At 49.4% G+C, this 16038-nt stretch overlaps 1 protein-coding gene across 1 annotated transcript in view; it reads left to right on the top strand.

The window, feature by feature from the left end:
* Positions 1 to 8049: 8049 nt before the first annotated feature.
* SYT3 (synaptotagmin 3) overlaps positions 8050 to 16038 on the top strand; it is a gene marked incomplete at both ends in the record, with an annotated part of 33588 nt that continues 25599 nt past the window's right edge. Inside the window, one exon of the mRNA XM_083882149.1 lies at positions 8050 to 8203. Coding sequence (XP_083738275.1) covers positions 8050 to 8203 — 154 coding nt within the window. The remainder of the gene's footprint in view (positions 8204 to 16038) is intronic.

The following is a 16038-nucleotide window of genomic DNA, read 5'->3' on the forward strand; positions in this document are numbered from 1 at the left end:
ACCCCCATAGTCCCCCCAATAATCCCCCATAGTCTCCTCCATAAATCCCCCATATCCCCCTATAGATGCCCCCCAGACCCCACCATAAGGACCCCCATATTCCCTCTATAAAGACCCCCATAATCCCCCCAATAATCCCTCCGTAGATCGCCCATAAATCCCCCATATCCCCCCTATAAAGACCCCCTAGACCCCCCAATAATCCCCCATATTTCCTCCCATATCCCTCCATAGTTTCCCCATAATCTCCTCCATAAATCCCCCATATCCCCCCAATAATCCCCCATAGACGCCCCCCATATCCCCCCTATAAGAACCCCCACAGACCCCCCAATAATCCCCCATATTTCCCCCCATAATCCCCTACAGACCCCCCATAAAGACCCCCCAGCCCCCTATATGGACCGCCATAATTCCCCCCAATAATCCCCGATATCCCCCAATAAAGAACCCCAAAGACCCCCCAATAATCCCCCATAGACCCCCCAATAAATCCCCTATATCCCCCCTATAAAGACCCCTATAATCCCCCCATGGAGCCCCCCATAAACCCTCCGTAAGGACCCTCATAATCCCCCCATAGACTCCCATAACCCCCTCAGGGACCCCCACAGCCCCCCCAATAATCCCCACAGTCCCCCCAATAATCCCCATAGGGACCCCCACAGTCCCCCCAATAATCCTCCATATTTCTCCCCAAATCCCTCCATAGTTTCCCCATAATCTCCCCCATAAATCCCCCATATCCCCCCATAAAGACCCTCTAGATGCCCCCCATATCCCCCCAATAAAGACCCCCAAAGACCCCCCAATAATCCCCCATAGTCTCCCTCATATCCCCCCATAGGGACCCCCCCAGTCTCCCCCATAAATCCCTCATATCCCCCTATAGGGACCCCCCATAAGGACCCCCAATAATCCCCCATAGACGTCCCCCAGACTCCCCATAGAGACCCCCATAGATCCCCCAATAATCCCCACAAAGCCCCCCCATAGAGACCCCCATAGATCCCCCAATAATCCCCCAGACCCCCCCATAAAGACCCCCACAGTCCCCCCAATAATCCTCCATAATTCCCCCCATATCCCTCCATAGTTTCCCCATAATCTCCCCCATAAATCCCCCATATCCCCCCTATAAAGACCCCCACAGACCCCCCAATAATCCCCCATAAAGCCCCCCAGCCCCCCCTAAAAGGACCCCCAGAGTCCCCCCTATATCCCCCCATAGTCACCCCAATAATCCCCCACAGTCTTTCCCATAATCCCCCAGACCCCTCTATAAAGACCCCCATAGTTCCCCCAATAATCCCCCATAGACACCCCCCCAGACCCCCCTATAAGGACCCCCACAGTTCCCCCAATAATTGCCCATGGCCTCGCCGATAGTTCTCCCAATAATCCCCCATAGTCTCCCCTATAAATCCCCCATATCCCTCCTATAAAGACCCCCACAGTCCCCCCTGTAATCCCCATAGCCCCCCAATAATCCCCCATAGCCCCCAATAATCCCCCCACAGTCTCCCCCATAAATCCCCCATATCCCCCCTATAAGGACCCTCACAGTCCCCCCAATAATCCCCCACAGACACCCCCCAGACCCCCCCATAAAGACCCCCACAGCCCCCCCCAATAATCCCCAACAGTCTCCCCCATAATTTCCCATATTCCCCTATAAGGACCCCCATAGATCCCCCAATAATCCCCCAGACCCCCCCATAAAGACCCCCACAGACCCCCCCCAATAATCCTCCATATTTCCCCCCAAATCCCTCCACAGTTTCCCCATAATCTCCCCCATAAATCCCCCATATCCCCCCATAAAGACCCCCACAGACCCCCCCCAATAATCCTCCATATTTCCCCCCAAATCCCTCCACAGTTTCCCCATAATCTCCCCCATAAATCCCCCATATCCCCCCCATAAATCCCCCATATCCCCCCATAAAGCCCCCCCAGACCCCCCAATAACCCCCCGAAGCCCCCGGCGGGCGGAGCCGAATCCTCTCGGCACCTGCCGGCCCCGCTCGGGCCCGCTCGGGATCTCTCGGCTCCGTTCGGCTCCGTTCGGCTCCGTTCGGCTCCGCTCGGCTCCGTTCGGCTCAGTTCGGCTCCGTTCGGCTCCGCTCGGCTCCGTTCGGCTCCGTTCGGCTCCCCTCGGCCTCTTTCGGCTCCCCTCGGCTCCGGTTCGGCTCCGCTCGGGCCGGGCCGGCTCCGCTCGGGTTTTCTCGGCCCCGCTCGGGTCGGTTCGGGTTCTCTCGGCTCCGCTCGGGCCGGCAGGTGAGCGGGGCCCGGCCGGAGGGACCGCGGGGTCCGGGGGGGCGGGGGCGGCTCTGGGGGGCGGGTTTGGGGGGACAGGTGCGGGGGGCAGGTGATGGAGGGGCGGCTCTGAGGGGGACAGGTGTGGGGGGCAGGTTTGGGGGTGCAGGTGATGGGGGTGATTTTGGGGTGCAGGTATTGGGGGACAGGTGTGTGAGGGATGCAGGTGTTGGGGTGCAGGTGTGGGGGGCAGGTGATGGAGGGGCGGGTCTGAGGGGGACAGGTGTGTGGGACGGGTTTGGGGTTCAGGTGTGGGGGGAAGGTTTTGGGGTGCAGGTGTTGGGGTTCAGGTGTGGGGGGCAGGTGATGGAGGGGCGGCTCTGAGGGGGACAGGTGTGGGGGGCAGGCTTGGGGTGCAGGAATTGGGGACAGGTATTTGGGTGCAGGTGAGTGGGGGTGAATTTGGGGGTGCAGGTATTGGGGTTCAGGTGTGGGGGGCAGGTGATGGTGGGCGGGTTTGGGGGTTCAAGTGTGTGGGGGGCAGGTGATGGAGGGGCGGGTCTGAGGGGGACAGGTTTGGGGGGACAGGTGTGGGGGGAAGGTGATGGGGGTGATTTTGGGGTGCAGATATGGGGGTTCAGGTGTGGGGGGCAGGTATTGGGGGTGCAAGTGATGAGGGCAGGTATTGGGGTGCAGGTGTGGGGTGCAGGTATTGGGGTGCAGGTGGCTGGGGCAGGTTTGGGGTGCAGGTGTGCAGATTTGGGGGTTCAGGTGTGTGGGGTGCAGGTTGGGGGGCAGGTGATGGAGGGGCGGGTTTGGGGTGCAGGTGTGAGGTAGGTTTGTGGGGACAGGTGTGTGGGGGACAGATGATGGGGGTGATTTTGGGGTACAGGTATTGGGGTTCAGGTGTGGGGGGCAGGTATTGGGGGTGCAGGAATTGGGGGCAGGTATTGGGGTGCAGGTGTGTGGGGCAGGTTTGGGGGTTCAGGTGTGTGAGGGATGCAGGTTTGGGGGTGCAGGTATTGGGGGACAGGTGTGTGACAGAGGTTTTGGGGGGCAGGTGGGGGAAGATGATGGGGGGCTGGTCTGAGGGGGCCAGGTGTGTGGGGCAGGTGTGTGCGGGCGGATTTGGGGGTTCAGGTGTGTGGAGCAGGTGATGGGTGCAGGTGTTGGGGCTCAGGTGTGTGGGGCAGATATTGGGGCATGGTTTGTGTGGTTCAGGTGTGCGGAGCAGGTGATGGAGAGCAGGTATTGGGGTGCAGGTGTGAGACAGGTGGTGTGGTTTTGGGGTTCAGGTGTGGGGGGCAGATTTAGGGTGCAGCTTTGGGGGTTCAGGTGTTTGGGGTGCAGGAATTGGGGTGCGGGTATGGGGGACAGGTGATGGAGGGCAGGTTTTGGGGTTCAGGTGTGTGGGGCTGGCGATGGAGGGCGGGTCTGAGGGGTTCAGGTGTGTGGGGCAGGTTTGAGGGGGCAGGTGTGTGGGGACAAATTTGGGGGTGCAGGTGTGGGAGGCAGTTTTGGGGTGCAGGTATTGGAGTTCAGGTGTGGGGGTCAGGTATGTGAGCGATGCAGGTGTGTGGGGCAGGTTTGGGGTTCAGGTATGTGGGACAGGTATTGGGGTTCAGGTGTTTGGGGCAGGTTTGGGGTGCAAGAATTGGGGACAGGTATTGGGGTGCAGGTGTGTAGGGGGCAGGTAATGGGGGACAGGTCTGAGGGGCAGGTTTGGGGGTTCAGGTGTGAGGGGCAGGTTTGAGGGGGAGGGTTTGGAGTGACAGGTGATGGGAGTGACTTTGGGGCGCAGGTGTGATGGGGACAGGTTTGGGGTGGAGGTATTTGGGTTCAGGTGTGTGGGGCAGGTTTGGGGTGCAGGTGTGTGAGGGGTGCAGGTATTGGAGTTCAGGTGTGGGGGCAAGTTTGGGGGTTCAGGTGTGTGGGGTGCAGGAATTGGGGACAGGTATTGGGGTGCAGGTGTGCGGGGATGATTTTGGGGGGTGGTTTTGGGGGTTCAGGTGTGTGGGGCAGGTGATGATGGGGCAGGTGTGAGGGATGCAGGTATTGGGGTGCAGGTGTGTGGGGCAGGTTTGGGGCGGGGTTTTTGGGGGGCAGGTTTGGGGTGGGGCAGGTTTGGGGCGGGGATTTTGGGGTTCAGGTGTGTGGGGCAGGTTTGGGGCGGGGTTTTTGGGGGGCAGGTTTGGGGTGGGGCAGGTTTGGGGTGGGGATTTTGGGGTTCAGGTGTGTGGGGCGGGGTTTTGGGGTCATTTTTGGGGTGTCCCCCCCCCTCACGTTTATCCCCCCACAGGTGACACGAGGGGCCCCCCCGGCCCCGCCCTCCATGGCCCGGCCCCGCCCCCCCCTCCCCCCCCCCGGGCCCCTCTGAGCCCCCCCAGGAAACCCCAAAGGTGAGAAAAAGGGGAGGGGCTTAAAAAGGGAGGGGCGGGGCTAAAACGGGGCGGGGTTTAAATGGGAGGGACTTGAAAGGGAGGGGCTGGAAGGGGAGGGCCTTAAATGGGTGGGGTCTGAGGGGAGGGGCTTAAGGGGGTCAGAGTTGAAAGGGGGAGGGTCTTAAGTGGGTGGGGTTCAAGGGGAGGGGCTAAAATGGGATGGGTTTAATGGGGAGGGGTGTAAATGGAGTGGGAGGGGCTTAAAGGGGATGTGGGTTTAAGGGGAGGGGCTTAAAAGGGAGGGGCAGAAAGGGGCGGGGCATATTGAGGCTTCAATGGGTGTGGCTTGAAAGGGGCGGGGCTTAAAGGAGGGGCCTGAAGGGGCGGGGCTTGGAAGGTTGGGGGGCTTTGAGGGGCGGGGCTAAAACGGGGTGAGGGTAAAATGGGGTGGGGTTTAAGGGGAGGGGCTTAAATGGGTGGGGTCTGAGGGGAGGGGCTTAAAGGGGTCAAAGTTGAAAGGGGAGGGGATTAAATGAGGTGGGTTTAAGGGGCGGGGCCTAAAGGGGAGGGGCTTAAATGGGAGTGGCTTAAAGGGGAGGGGCTTGTCCCAGGTGTGTCCCAGGTGTGTCCCCAGGTGTGTCCCCAGGTGTGTCCCCAGGTGTGTCCCAGGTGTCCCCAGGTGTGTCCCAGGTGTGTCCCAGGTGTCCCCAGGTGTGTCCCAGGTGTCCCCAGGTGTCCCCAGGTGTCCCCAGGTGTGTCCCCAGGTGTGTCCCCAGGTGTGTCCCAGGTGTCCCCAGGTGTGTCCCCAGGTGTGTCCCAGGTGTGTCCCAGGTGTGTCCCAGGTGTGTCCCCAGGTGTCCCCAGGTGTGTCCCCAGGTGTGTCCCCAGGTGTCCCCAGGTGTGTCCCAGGTGTGTCCCAGGTGTGTCTCAGGTGTCCCCAGGTGTGTCCCAGGTGTGTCCCCAGGTGTGTCCCAGGTGTCCCCAGGTGTGTCCCCTGTGTGTCCCCAGGTGTGTCCCAGGTGTCCCCAGGTGTGTCCCCAGGTGTGTCCCAGGTGTGTCCCCAGGTGTGTCCCCAGGTGTGTCCCAGGTGTGTCCCCAGGTGTGTCCCCAGGTGTGTCCCAGGTGTCCCCAGGTGTGTCCCCAGGTGTCCCAGGTGTGTCCCCAGGTGTGTCCCAGGTGTCCCCAGGTGTGTCCCCAGGTGTCCCCAGGTGTGTCCCAGGTGTGTCCCCAGGTGTCCCCAGGTGTCCCCAGGTGTGTCCCCAGGTGTGTCCCCAGGTGTCCCCAGGTGTCCCCAGGTGTGTCCCCAGGTGTCCCCAGGTGTGTCCCAGGTGTGTCCCAGGTGTCCCCAGGTGTCCCCAGGTGTCCCCAGGTGTGTCCCCAGGTGTGTCCCCAGGTGTGTCCCAGGTGTCCCCAGGTGTCCCCAGGTGTCCCCAGGTGTGTCCCCAGGTGTGTCCCAGGTGTGTCCCAGGTGTCCCCAGGTGTGTCCCAGGTGTCCCCAGGTGTGTCCCCAGGTGTGTCCCCAGGTGTGTCCCAGGTGTGTCCCCAGGTGTGTCCCCAGGTGTGTCCCAGGTGTGTCCCAGGTGTGTCCCCAGGTGTGTCCCAGGTGTCCCCAGGTGTGTCCCCAGGTGTGTCCCAGGTGTGTCCCCAGGTGTCCCCAGGTGTGTCCCCAGGTGTGTCCCCAGGTGTGCCCATATTTAATTTAATATGTATTTTTATCCATATTTTATCTCTATTTTATCGGGATTTTATCCAGATTTTCCCCCCATTTTTTTACCATTTCTGGGAATCTCAAAAATCTCATTTTTTGCCCGTTTTTCGCCCAAATTTCCCTATTTTTCCCCCATTTTCAGGCCATGTCTGGGGACTACAAAGAGGACGTTTACTTATTTTTAATTTAATTTAATATGTATTTTTATCCATATTTTTTTTCCATATTTTCTCCAGATTTTCCCCAAATTTCCAGATTTTCCCCCCATTTTTTTCCATTTCTGGGAATCCCAAAAATCTCAATTTTTTCCCATTTTTTCCCCACTTTTTAATGATCTCTCCCCATTTTCCAGGCCATGTCTGGGGACTACAAAAAGGACATTTAATTAATTTTAATTTAATTTAATATGTATTTTTATCTATATTTTTTTCTCTATTTTTTCCAGATTTTCCCCAAATTTCCAGATTTTTCTCCCCATTTTTTCAGCATTACCAGACAACCCAAAAATCTCATTTTTCCCTTATTTTTTCCCATTTTTTCATGTTTTTCCCCCACGTTCCAGGCCATGTCCGGGGACTACGAGGAGTATTTTTATCTCTATTTTTATCCGTATTTTCTCCAGATTTCCCCCAAATTTCCAGATTTTCTCCCCATTTTTTCGGCATTACCAGACAACCCAAAAATCTCATTTTTCCCTTATTTTTTTCCCAATTTCCCATATTTTTCCCCCATTTCCAGGCCATGTCCGGGGACTACGAGGAGAACATTTACACCCTTTATTTTTATCCATATTTTATCCATATTTTTTCCATATTTTCCCCAAATTTCCAGATTTTTTCCCCATTTTCTCCCCATTTTTTCTCCTTGTCTGGGACTCCCAAAAACCTAATTTTTTGCCCAATTTCCCATGTTTTTCCCCCATTTCCAGCCCATGTCCGGGGACTACAAGGAGTATTTTTATCTCTATTTTTATCCATTTTTTGTCCATATTTTCCCCAGTTTTTCCCCATTTTTCCCCCATTTTTTCCCCATTTTTTACCTCATTTTTTCAGCACTATCAGACAACCCAAAAATCTCATTTTTCCCTTATTTTTCCCCATTTTTTCCTGATTTTCCCCCAATTCCAGGCCGTGTCCGGGGACTACAAGGAGCACATTTAACCCGTGTTTACACTGTGTATTTACACACATTTTTTTCTGTATTTTCCCAAAATTTCCAGATTTTTTCCCTATTTTTTTTCCCCATTTTTTCAGCATTACCAGACAACCCAAAAAAATCTCATTTTTCCTGTGTTTTTTGCCTCTTTTCTCCCATTTTTTTCCCCATTCCCAGGCCACATCTGGGGACTACGAGGAGGATTTTTATCTCTATTTTTATCCAGATTTTTTCCGTATTTTCCCCAAATTTCCAGATCTTTCCCCTATTTTTTCGCCATGTCTGGGACTCCCAAAAATCTCATTTTTTGCCCAATTTCCGGTGTTTTTCCCCCAATTCCAGGCCATGTCCGGGGACTACGAGGAGCACATTTAAACCCTGTATTTTTATCCGTATTTTATCTGTATTTCCTCCATATTTTCCCCAAATTTCCAGATTCTTTCCTCATTTTTTCCTCATTTTTTCAGCACTATCAGACAACCCAAAAATCTCATTTTTCCCTTATTTTTTGCCCAATTTCCGGTGTTTTTCCCCCGTTTCCAGGCCATGTCCGGGGACTACGAGGAGGACGTTTGCCGCAGCGCGCTGCGCCTGGTGCACGAGCTCTGCTTCGCCCCCCGCGCGCGCCCGCCCCACGCCCGGTGTCTGGAGTTCACCGACCTGCTGAGACACCGGGGCCACCCCCGGCCTGCCGATACAGGTATGATACACCTGAGACAGGTATAACACACCTGGGCACACCTGGGCACACCTGGGACAGGTATGACACACTGGGGTGGGTGTGACACGCCCGCTGTCTGGAGTTCACCAACCTGCTGCGGCACCGGGGACACCCCCGGCCTGCGGATACAGGTATGACACACCTGGGCACACCTGAGCACACCTGGGCACACCTGGGACAGGTATGACACACTGGGGTGGGTGTGACACGCCCGCTGCCTGGAGTTCACCGATCTGCTGAGACACCGGGGGCACCCCCGGCCTGCCGATACAGGTATGGGACAGGTGTGATACACCTGGGCACACCTGGGCACACCTGGGACAGGTAATGACACACCTGGGACAGGTATGACACACTGGGGTGGGTGTGACACGCCCGCTGCCTGGAGTTCACTGATCTGCTGCAGCACCGGGGGCACCCCCGGCCTGCCGATACAGGTATGGGACAGGTGTGATACACCTGAGACAGGTACAGCACACCTGGGACAGGTACAGCACACCTGGGACAGGTATGACACACTGGGGTGGGTGTGACACGCCCGCTGCCTGGAGTTCACCGACCTGCTGAGACACCGGGGGCACCCCCGGCCTGCCGATACAGGTATGGGACACCTGAGACAGGTACAGCACACCTGGGACAGGTATGACACACTGGGGTGGGTGTGACACGCCCGCTGCCTGGAGTTCACTGATCTGCTGAGACACCGGGGGCATCCCCGGCCTGCCGATACAGGTACAGCACACCTGGGACAGGTATAACACACCTGGGGACAGGTATGACACACCTGGGACAGGTATAACACACCTGGGGACAGGTATGACACACCTGGGACAGGTATAACACACCTGGGGACAGGTATGACACACCTGGGACAGGTAATGACACACCTGGGACAGGTATGACACACCTGGGGACAGGTACAGCACACCTGGGACAGGTAATGACACACTGGGGTGGGTGTGACACGCCCGCTGTCTGGAGTTCACCGACCTGTTGCGGCACCGGGGGCACCCCCAGCCTGCTGATACAGGTATGATACACCTGAGACAGGTACAGCACACCTGGGACAGGTATGACACACTGGGGTGGGTGTGACACGCCCGCTGCCTGGAGTTCACCGACCTGCTGAGACACCGGGGGCACCCCCGGCCTGCCGATACAGGTATGGGACAGGTGTGATACACCTGAGACAGGTACAGCACACCTGAGACAGGTATAACACACCTGGGACAGGTATAACACACCTGGGACAGGTAATGACACACCTGGGACAGGTATGACACACCTGGGACAGGTACAGCACACCTGGGACACACCTGGGATACACATGGGGACACACCTGGGGACACCTGGGGACACACCTGGGACACACCTGGGACACACCTGGGGACACACCTGGGACACCTGGGGACACACCTGGGGACACACCTGGGGACACACCTGGGACACACCTGGGGACACACCTGGGACACACCTGGGGACACCTGGGACACACCTGGGACACACCTGGGACACACCTGGGGACACACCTGGGACACACCTGGGGACACCTGGGGACACACCTGGGACACACCTGGGGGCAGGTAAGACACACCTGGGCCAATTTCAGGTGGATTTTAGTAAATTTTGGGTGAATTTCTGTGGATTTTGAGCAAATTTTGTCTCTTTTTTCATGTAAATTTGGGTGGATTTTTGTAGATTTTTTAAAAATGATATTTGGGTGAATTTTGGGTAAATTTTTGTGGATTTTTTTTTTCTTTTTTAATTTCTGTGGATTTTGTGTCATTTTGGGTGGATTTTTATGAATTTTGGGTGAATTTCTGTGGATTTGGGAGAATTTTGGGTGAATTTTTTTGTTTTTTCTGTAAATTCCGGTGGATTTTTGTGGATTTTGGCTGAATTTTTGTTGATTTTTTGTGGCTTTCTGTGAATTTTGGGTGGATTTTTGTAGATTTTGGGTGAATTTCTGTGAATTTTGGGTAATTTTGGGTGGATTTTTGTGGATTTTGGGTGAATTTTGGTGGATTTTGGATAATTTTGGGTGGATTTTTATGGAGTTCGGGTGGATTTGGATGGACTTTTGGTGGATTTTTGTGGATTTCAGGTTGATTTTTGTGATTTTTGGATGGATTTTGGTGGATTTTGGGTGGATTTTTGTTGATTTGGGGTAAATTTTGAGTGAATTCCTGTGGAATTTTGTGACTTTTGGGTGGATTTTTGGTGGATTTCTGTGAATTTTGGGTCACTTTGGCCAGTTTTGGGTCACTTTGTGTGGATTTGGGGCAATTTCCTGTGGATTTCTGTGGATTTTGGGTCATTTAATGTGAATTTTGGGTAATTTGGGGTCATTTTTTGTGTATTTTGAGTAACTTTGTGCGGATTTTTTGTGGATTTTGGGTCATTTTGTGTTTTGGGTGGATTTTTTGTGGATTTCTCTGGATTTGGAGTAACTTTGTGTGAATTTGGGATCATTTTGGGTGGATTTTGGGTGGATTTCTGTGTATTTTGTGTAATTTCATGTGAATTTTGGGTAATTTTCTGTGGATTTTGGTTAATTTGGGTCATTTTTTGTGTATTTTGAGTAACTTTGTGCAGATTTTCTGAGGATTTTCGGTAATTCTGGGTCATTTCATGTGGATTTTGGGTAATTTTGGGTCATTTTCTCTGTATTTTGTGTAACTTTGTGCGGATTTTTTGTGGATTTCTGTGGATTTTGGGTTATTTCTTGTGTCCCCCATCCCCAGAGCTGTCGGTGGTTTTGGGTGAATTTCTGTGAATTTTGGGTGGATTTTTGATTATTTTGGGTGAATTTTGTGTGGATTTTTTGTGGATTTTCTGTGGATTTTGGATAATTTTGGGTCATTTTGTGTGGGTTAGGGATAGTTTTCTCTGTATTTTGAGTAATTTAATGAGGATTTTTTTGCAGATTGTGAGTAATTTTGGGTAATCTGTGAATTTTGGGTCATTTTATGCAGATTTAGGGCAATTTTGGCTCATTTTCTCTGTATTTTGGGTCACTTTGTGCGGATTTTTTGTAATTTTGGGTCATTTACTGTGGATTTTCAGCAATTCTGGGTCATTTCATGTGGATTTGGGGCAATTTTGGCTCATTTTCTCTGTATTTTGGGTCACTTTGTGCGGATTTTTTGCAGATTTCGGGTGTTTTTTTGTGGAATTTTATAAATTCCGGTTATTTCTCTGTCCCCAGAGCTGTCGGTGCTTTGGGTGAATTTTTCTGTGGATTTTGGGTGGATTTTGAGTGGATTTTTATTTATTTTGGGTGAATTTCTGTGGATTTTTATGGATTTTTTGTGGATTTCTGTGGATTTTGGGTCACTTTGTGCGGATTTTTTGTGGATTTTGGGTCATTTAATGTGGATTTTGGATAATTTTTATGGATTTTTTGTGGATTTCTGTGGATTTTGGGTCATTTTGTGCGGATTTTTTGTGGATTTTGGGTCATTTAATGTGGATTTTGGATAATTTTTTGTGGATTTCTGTGGATTTTGGGTCATTTTCGGTGGATTTCTGTCAATTTTGGGTGGATTTTTTGTGGATTTCTGTGGATTTTGGGTCACTTTGGCCAGTTTTGGGTCCTTTCGTGTGGATTTTGGGCAATTCTGGGAAACTTTCTGCGTATTTTGGGTAATTTTATGTGGATTTCTGTGGATTTTGGATTAATTTTGCGTGGATTTCCATGAATTTTGGGCGGATTTGGGGTTGTTTTGGGTGGATTTTTTTGTGGATTTCTGTGGATTTTGGGTCACTTTGGGAAATTTTTTGTGTATTTTGGGTAATTTTGTGTATTTTGGGTGATTTTGTGTGGATTTTTTGTGTATTTTGGGTCATTCTGTGTCCCCCACCCCCAGAGCTGATTTTGGGGAATTTCTGTGAATTTTGGGTGGATTTTTTTCTGTATTTTTGTGAACTTTGGGTCATTTTCTGTGGATTTTGGGGAACTTTGTGCGGATTTTGGGTAGTTTTGGTTAATTTTGGGTCATTTTCTGTGGATTTTGGGCAATTTTCAGTCATTTTCTCTGGATTTTGGGTCACTTTGTGCCGACTTTTTGTGGATTTCTGCAGCTTTTGGGTCATTTTCTGTGGATTTTGGGCAATTTTCAGTCATTTTCTGTGGATTTGGGGTAATTTAATGTGGATTTTGGGTAGTTTTGGTTAATTTTGGGTAATTTCTCTCTATTTTGGGTAACTTTGTGTGGATTTCTGTGGATTTGGGTAATTTTTGCTACTCTTGGGTCATTTTCTGTGAATTTTGGGTAATTTTGGGTGGATTTTTGTGGATTTTGGGTGGATTTTGGTGGATTTTGGATAATTTTGGGTGGATTTTTATGGAGTTCGGGTGGATTTGGATGGACTTTTGGTGGATTTTTGTGGATTTCAGGTTGATTTTTGTGATTTTTGGATGGATTTTTGTGGATTTTGGGTGAATTTTGGGTGAATTCCTGTGGATTTTGGGTAATTTTGGGTAATTTTGGGTAATTTTTTGTGAATTTCTGCGAATTTTGGGTCACTTTGGCCAGTTTTGGGTCATTTTCTGTGGATTTGGGGCAATTTTGGGTCATTTTTGGTGTATTTTGGGTCATTTTTTGGGTATTTTGGGTGGGTTTGGGTCATTTTCTGTGGATTTTGGATAATTTTGGCTCATTTTCTGTGGGTCAGGGAGAGTTTTCTGTGGATTTTGGGCAATTTTGGGTCATTTTCTCTGTATTTTGGGAAACTTTTTGCAGGTTTTTTGTGGATTTTGGATAATTTTGGCTAATTTTGTGTGGGTCAGGGAGAGTTTTCTGTGGATTTTGGGTCATTTCATGTGGATTTTGGGCAATTTTGGGTCATTTTCTCTGTATTTTGGGTAACTTTTTGCAGATTTTTTGTGGATTTTGGGTCATTTTGGGTGAATTTCCGCGTATTTCGGGTAACTCTGTGTCCTGTGGCCCCACAGATGGTTTTGGGTGGATTTCTGTGGATTTTGGGTAGTTTGGGGTGGATTTTTTGTGGATTTTTTGTGGATTTGGGTCATTTAATGTGGATTTTGGGTAACTTTGTGCGGATTTTTTTGTGGATTTTTGTGGATTTCTGTGGATTTTGGGTAGTTTTGGGCAATTTTGGGTCATTTTCTGCGGATTTTGGGCAATTTTGGGCCATTTTCTCTGTATTTTGGGTAGTTTTGTGCAGATTTTTTGTGGATTTCTGTGGATTTGGGTCACTTTGGCCACTTTTGGGTCATTTTGTGTGGATTTTGGGGTAACTTTGTGCGGATTTTTTGTAATTTTGGGTCATTTAATGTGGATTTTCAGCAATTCTGGGTCATTTCATGTGGATTTGGGGCAATTTTGGCTCATTTTCTCTGTATTTTGGGTCACTTTGTGCGGATTTTTTGCAGATTTCGGGTGTTTTTTTGTGGAATTTTATAAATTCCGGTTATTTCTCTGTCCCCAGAGCTGTCGGTGCTTTGGGTGAATTTTTCTGTGGATTTTGGGTGGATTTTGAGTGGATTTTTATTTATTTTGGGTGAATTTCTGTGGATTTTTATGGATTTTTTGTGGATTTCTGTGGATTTTGGGTCATTTTGTGCGGATTTTTTGTGGATTTTGGGTCATTTAATGTGGATTTTGGATAATTTTGTGTGGATTTCTGTGGATTTTGGGTCATTTTCGGTGGATTTCTGTCAATTTTGGGTGGATTTTTTGTGGATTTCTGTGGATTTTGGGTCACTTTGGCCAGTTTTGGGTCCTTTCGTGTGGATTTTGGGCAATTCTGGGAAACTTTCTGCGTATTTTGGGTAATTTTATGTGGATTTCTGTGGATTTTGGATTAATTTTGCGTGGATTTCCATGAATTTTGGGCGGATTTGGGGTTGTTTTGGGTGGATTTTTTGTGGATTTCTGTGGATTTTGGGTCACTTTGGGAAATTTTTTGTGTATTTTGGGTGATTTTGTGGAATTTTGGGTGATTTTGTGTGGATTTTTTGTGTATTTTGGGTGATTTTGTGTATTTTGGGTGATTTTGTGTGGATTTTTTGTGTATTTTGGGTCATTCTGTGTCCCCCACCCCCAGAGCTGATTTTGGGGAATTTCTGTGAATTTTGGGTGGATTTTTTTCTGTATTTTGGTGAACTTTGGGTCATTTTCTGTGGATTTTGGGGAACTTTGTGCGGATTTTGGGTAGTTTTGGCTGATTCTGTGTGACTTTGGGGTCATTTTCTGTGGATTTGGGGCAATTTTGGGTCATTTTCTCTGGATTTTGGGTCACTTTGTGCCGACTTTTTGTGGATTTCTGCAGCTTTTGGGTCATTTTCTGTGGATTTTGGGCAATTTTCAGTCATTTTCTGTGGATTTGGGGGTAATTTAATGTGGATTTTGGGTAGTTTTGGTTAATTTTGGGTAATTTCTCTCTATTTTGGGTAACTTTGTGTGGATTTCTGTGGATTTGGGTAATTTTTGCTACTCTTGGGTCATTTTCTGTGGATTTTTGGGTAATTTTGGGTGGATTTTTTGTGGATTTTGGGTCATTTTGGGTCATTTTGTGTAGATTTGGGGTCATTTAATGTGGATTTTGGGCAATTTTGGGTCATTTTCTCTGTATTTTGGGTAGTTTTGTGCAGATTTTTTGTGGATTTCTGTGGATTTGGGTCACTTTGGCCACTTTTGGGTCATTTTGTGTGGATTTTGGGGTAACTTTGTGCGGATTTTTTGTAATTTTGGGTCATTTAATGTGGATTTTCAGCAATTCTGGGTCATTTCATGTGGATTTGGGGCAATTTTGGGCCATTTTCTCTGTATTTTGGGTCACTTTGTGCGGATTTTTTGCAGATTTCGGGTGTTTTTTTGTGGAATTTTATAAATTCCGGTTATTTCTCTGTCCCCAGAGCTGTCGGTGCTTTGGGTGAATTTCTGTGGATTTTGAGTGGATTTTTATTTATTTTGGGCGAATTTCTGTGGATTTTTATGGATTTTTTGTGGATTTCTGTGGATTTTGGGTCATTTTGTGCGGATTTTTTGTGGATTTTGGGTCATTTAATGTGGATTTTGGATAATTTTGTGTGGATTTCTGTGGATTTTGGGTCATTTTCGGTGGATTTCTGTCAATTTTGGGTGGATTTTTTGTGGATTTCTGTGGATTTTGGGTCACTTTGGCCAGTTTTGGGTCCTTTCGTGTGGATTTTGGGCAATTCTGGGAAACTTTCTGCGTATTTTGGGTCATTTTATGTGGATTTCTGTGGATTTTGGATTAATTTTGCGTGGATTTCCATGAATTTTGGGCGGATTTGGGGTTGTTTTGGGTGGATTTTTTGTGGATTTCTGTGGATTTGGGGTCACTTTGGGAAATTTTTTGTGTATTTTGGGTAATTTTGTGTATTTTGGGTGATTTTGTGTGGATTTTTTGTGTATTTTGGGTCATTCTGTGTCCCCCACCCCCAGAGCTGATTTTGGGGAATTTCTGTGAATTTTGGGTGGATTTTTTTCTGTATTTTGGTGAACTTTGGGTCATTTTCTGTGGATTTTGGGGAACTTTGTGCGGATTTTGGGTAGTTTTGGCTGATTCTGTGTGACTTTGGGGTCATTTTCTGTGGGTTTGGGGCAATTTTGGGTCATTTTCTCTGTATTTTGGGTCACTTTGTGCCGACTTTTTGTGGATTTTGGGTCATTTTGGGTAATTCTGTCTGGGTTAGGGATAGTTTTCTGTGGATTTTGGGTCATTTAATGTGGATTTGGGGCAATTTTGGGCCATTTTCTCTGTATTTTGGGAAACTTTTTGCAGGTTTTTTGTGGATTTTGGGTCATTTTGGGTAATTCTGT

Source organism: Zosterops lateralis (genome assembly GCF_965231275.1).
Source record: "Zosterops lateralis genome assembly, chromosome: 37".
In the NCBI taxonomy this organism is placed as follows: domain Eukaryota; kingdom Metazoa; phylum Chordata; class Aves; order Passeriformes; family Zosteropidae; genus Zosterops; species Zosterops lateralis.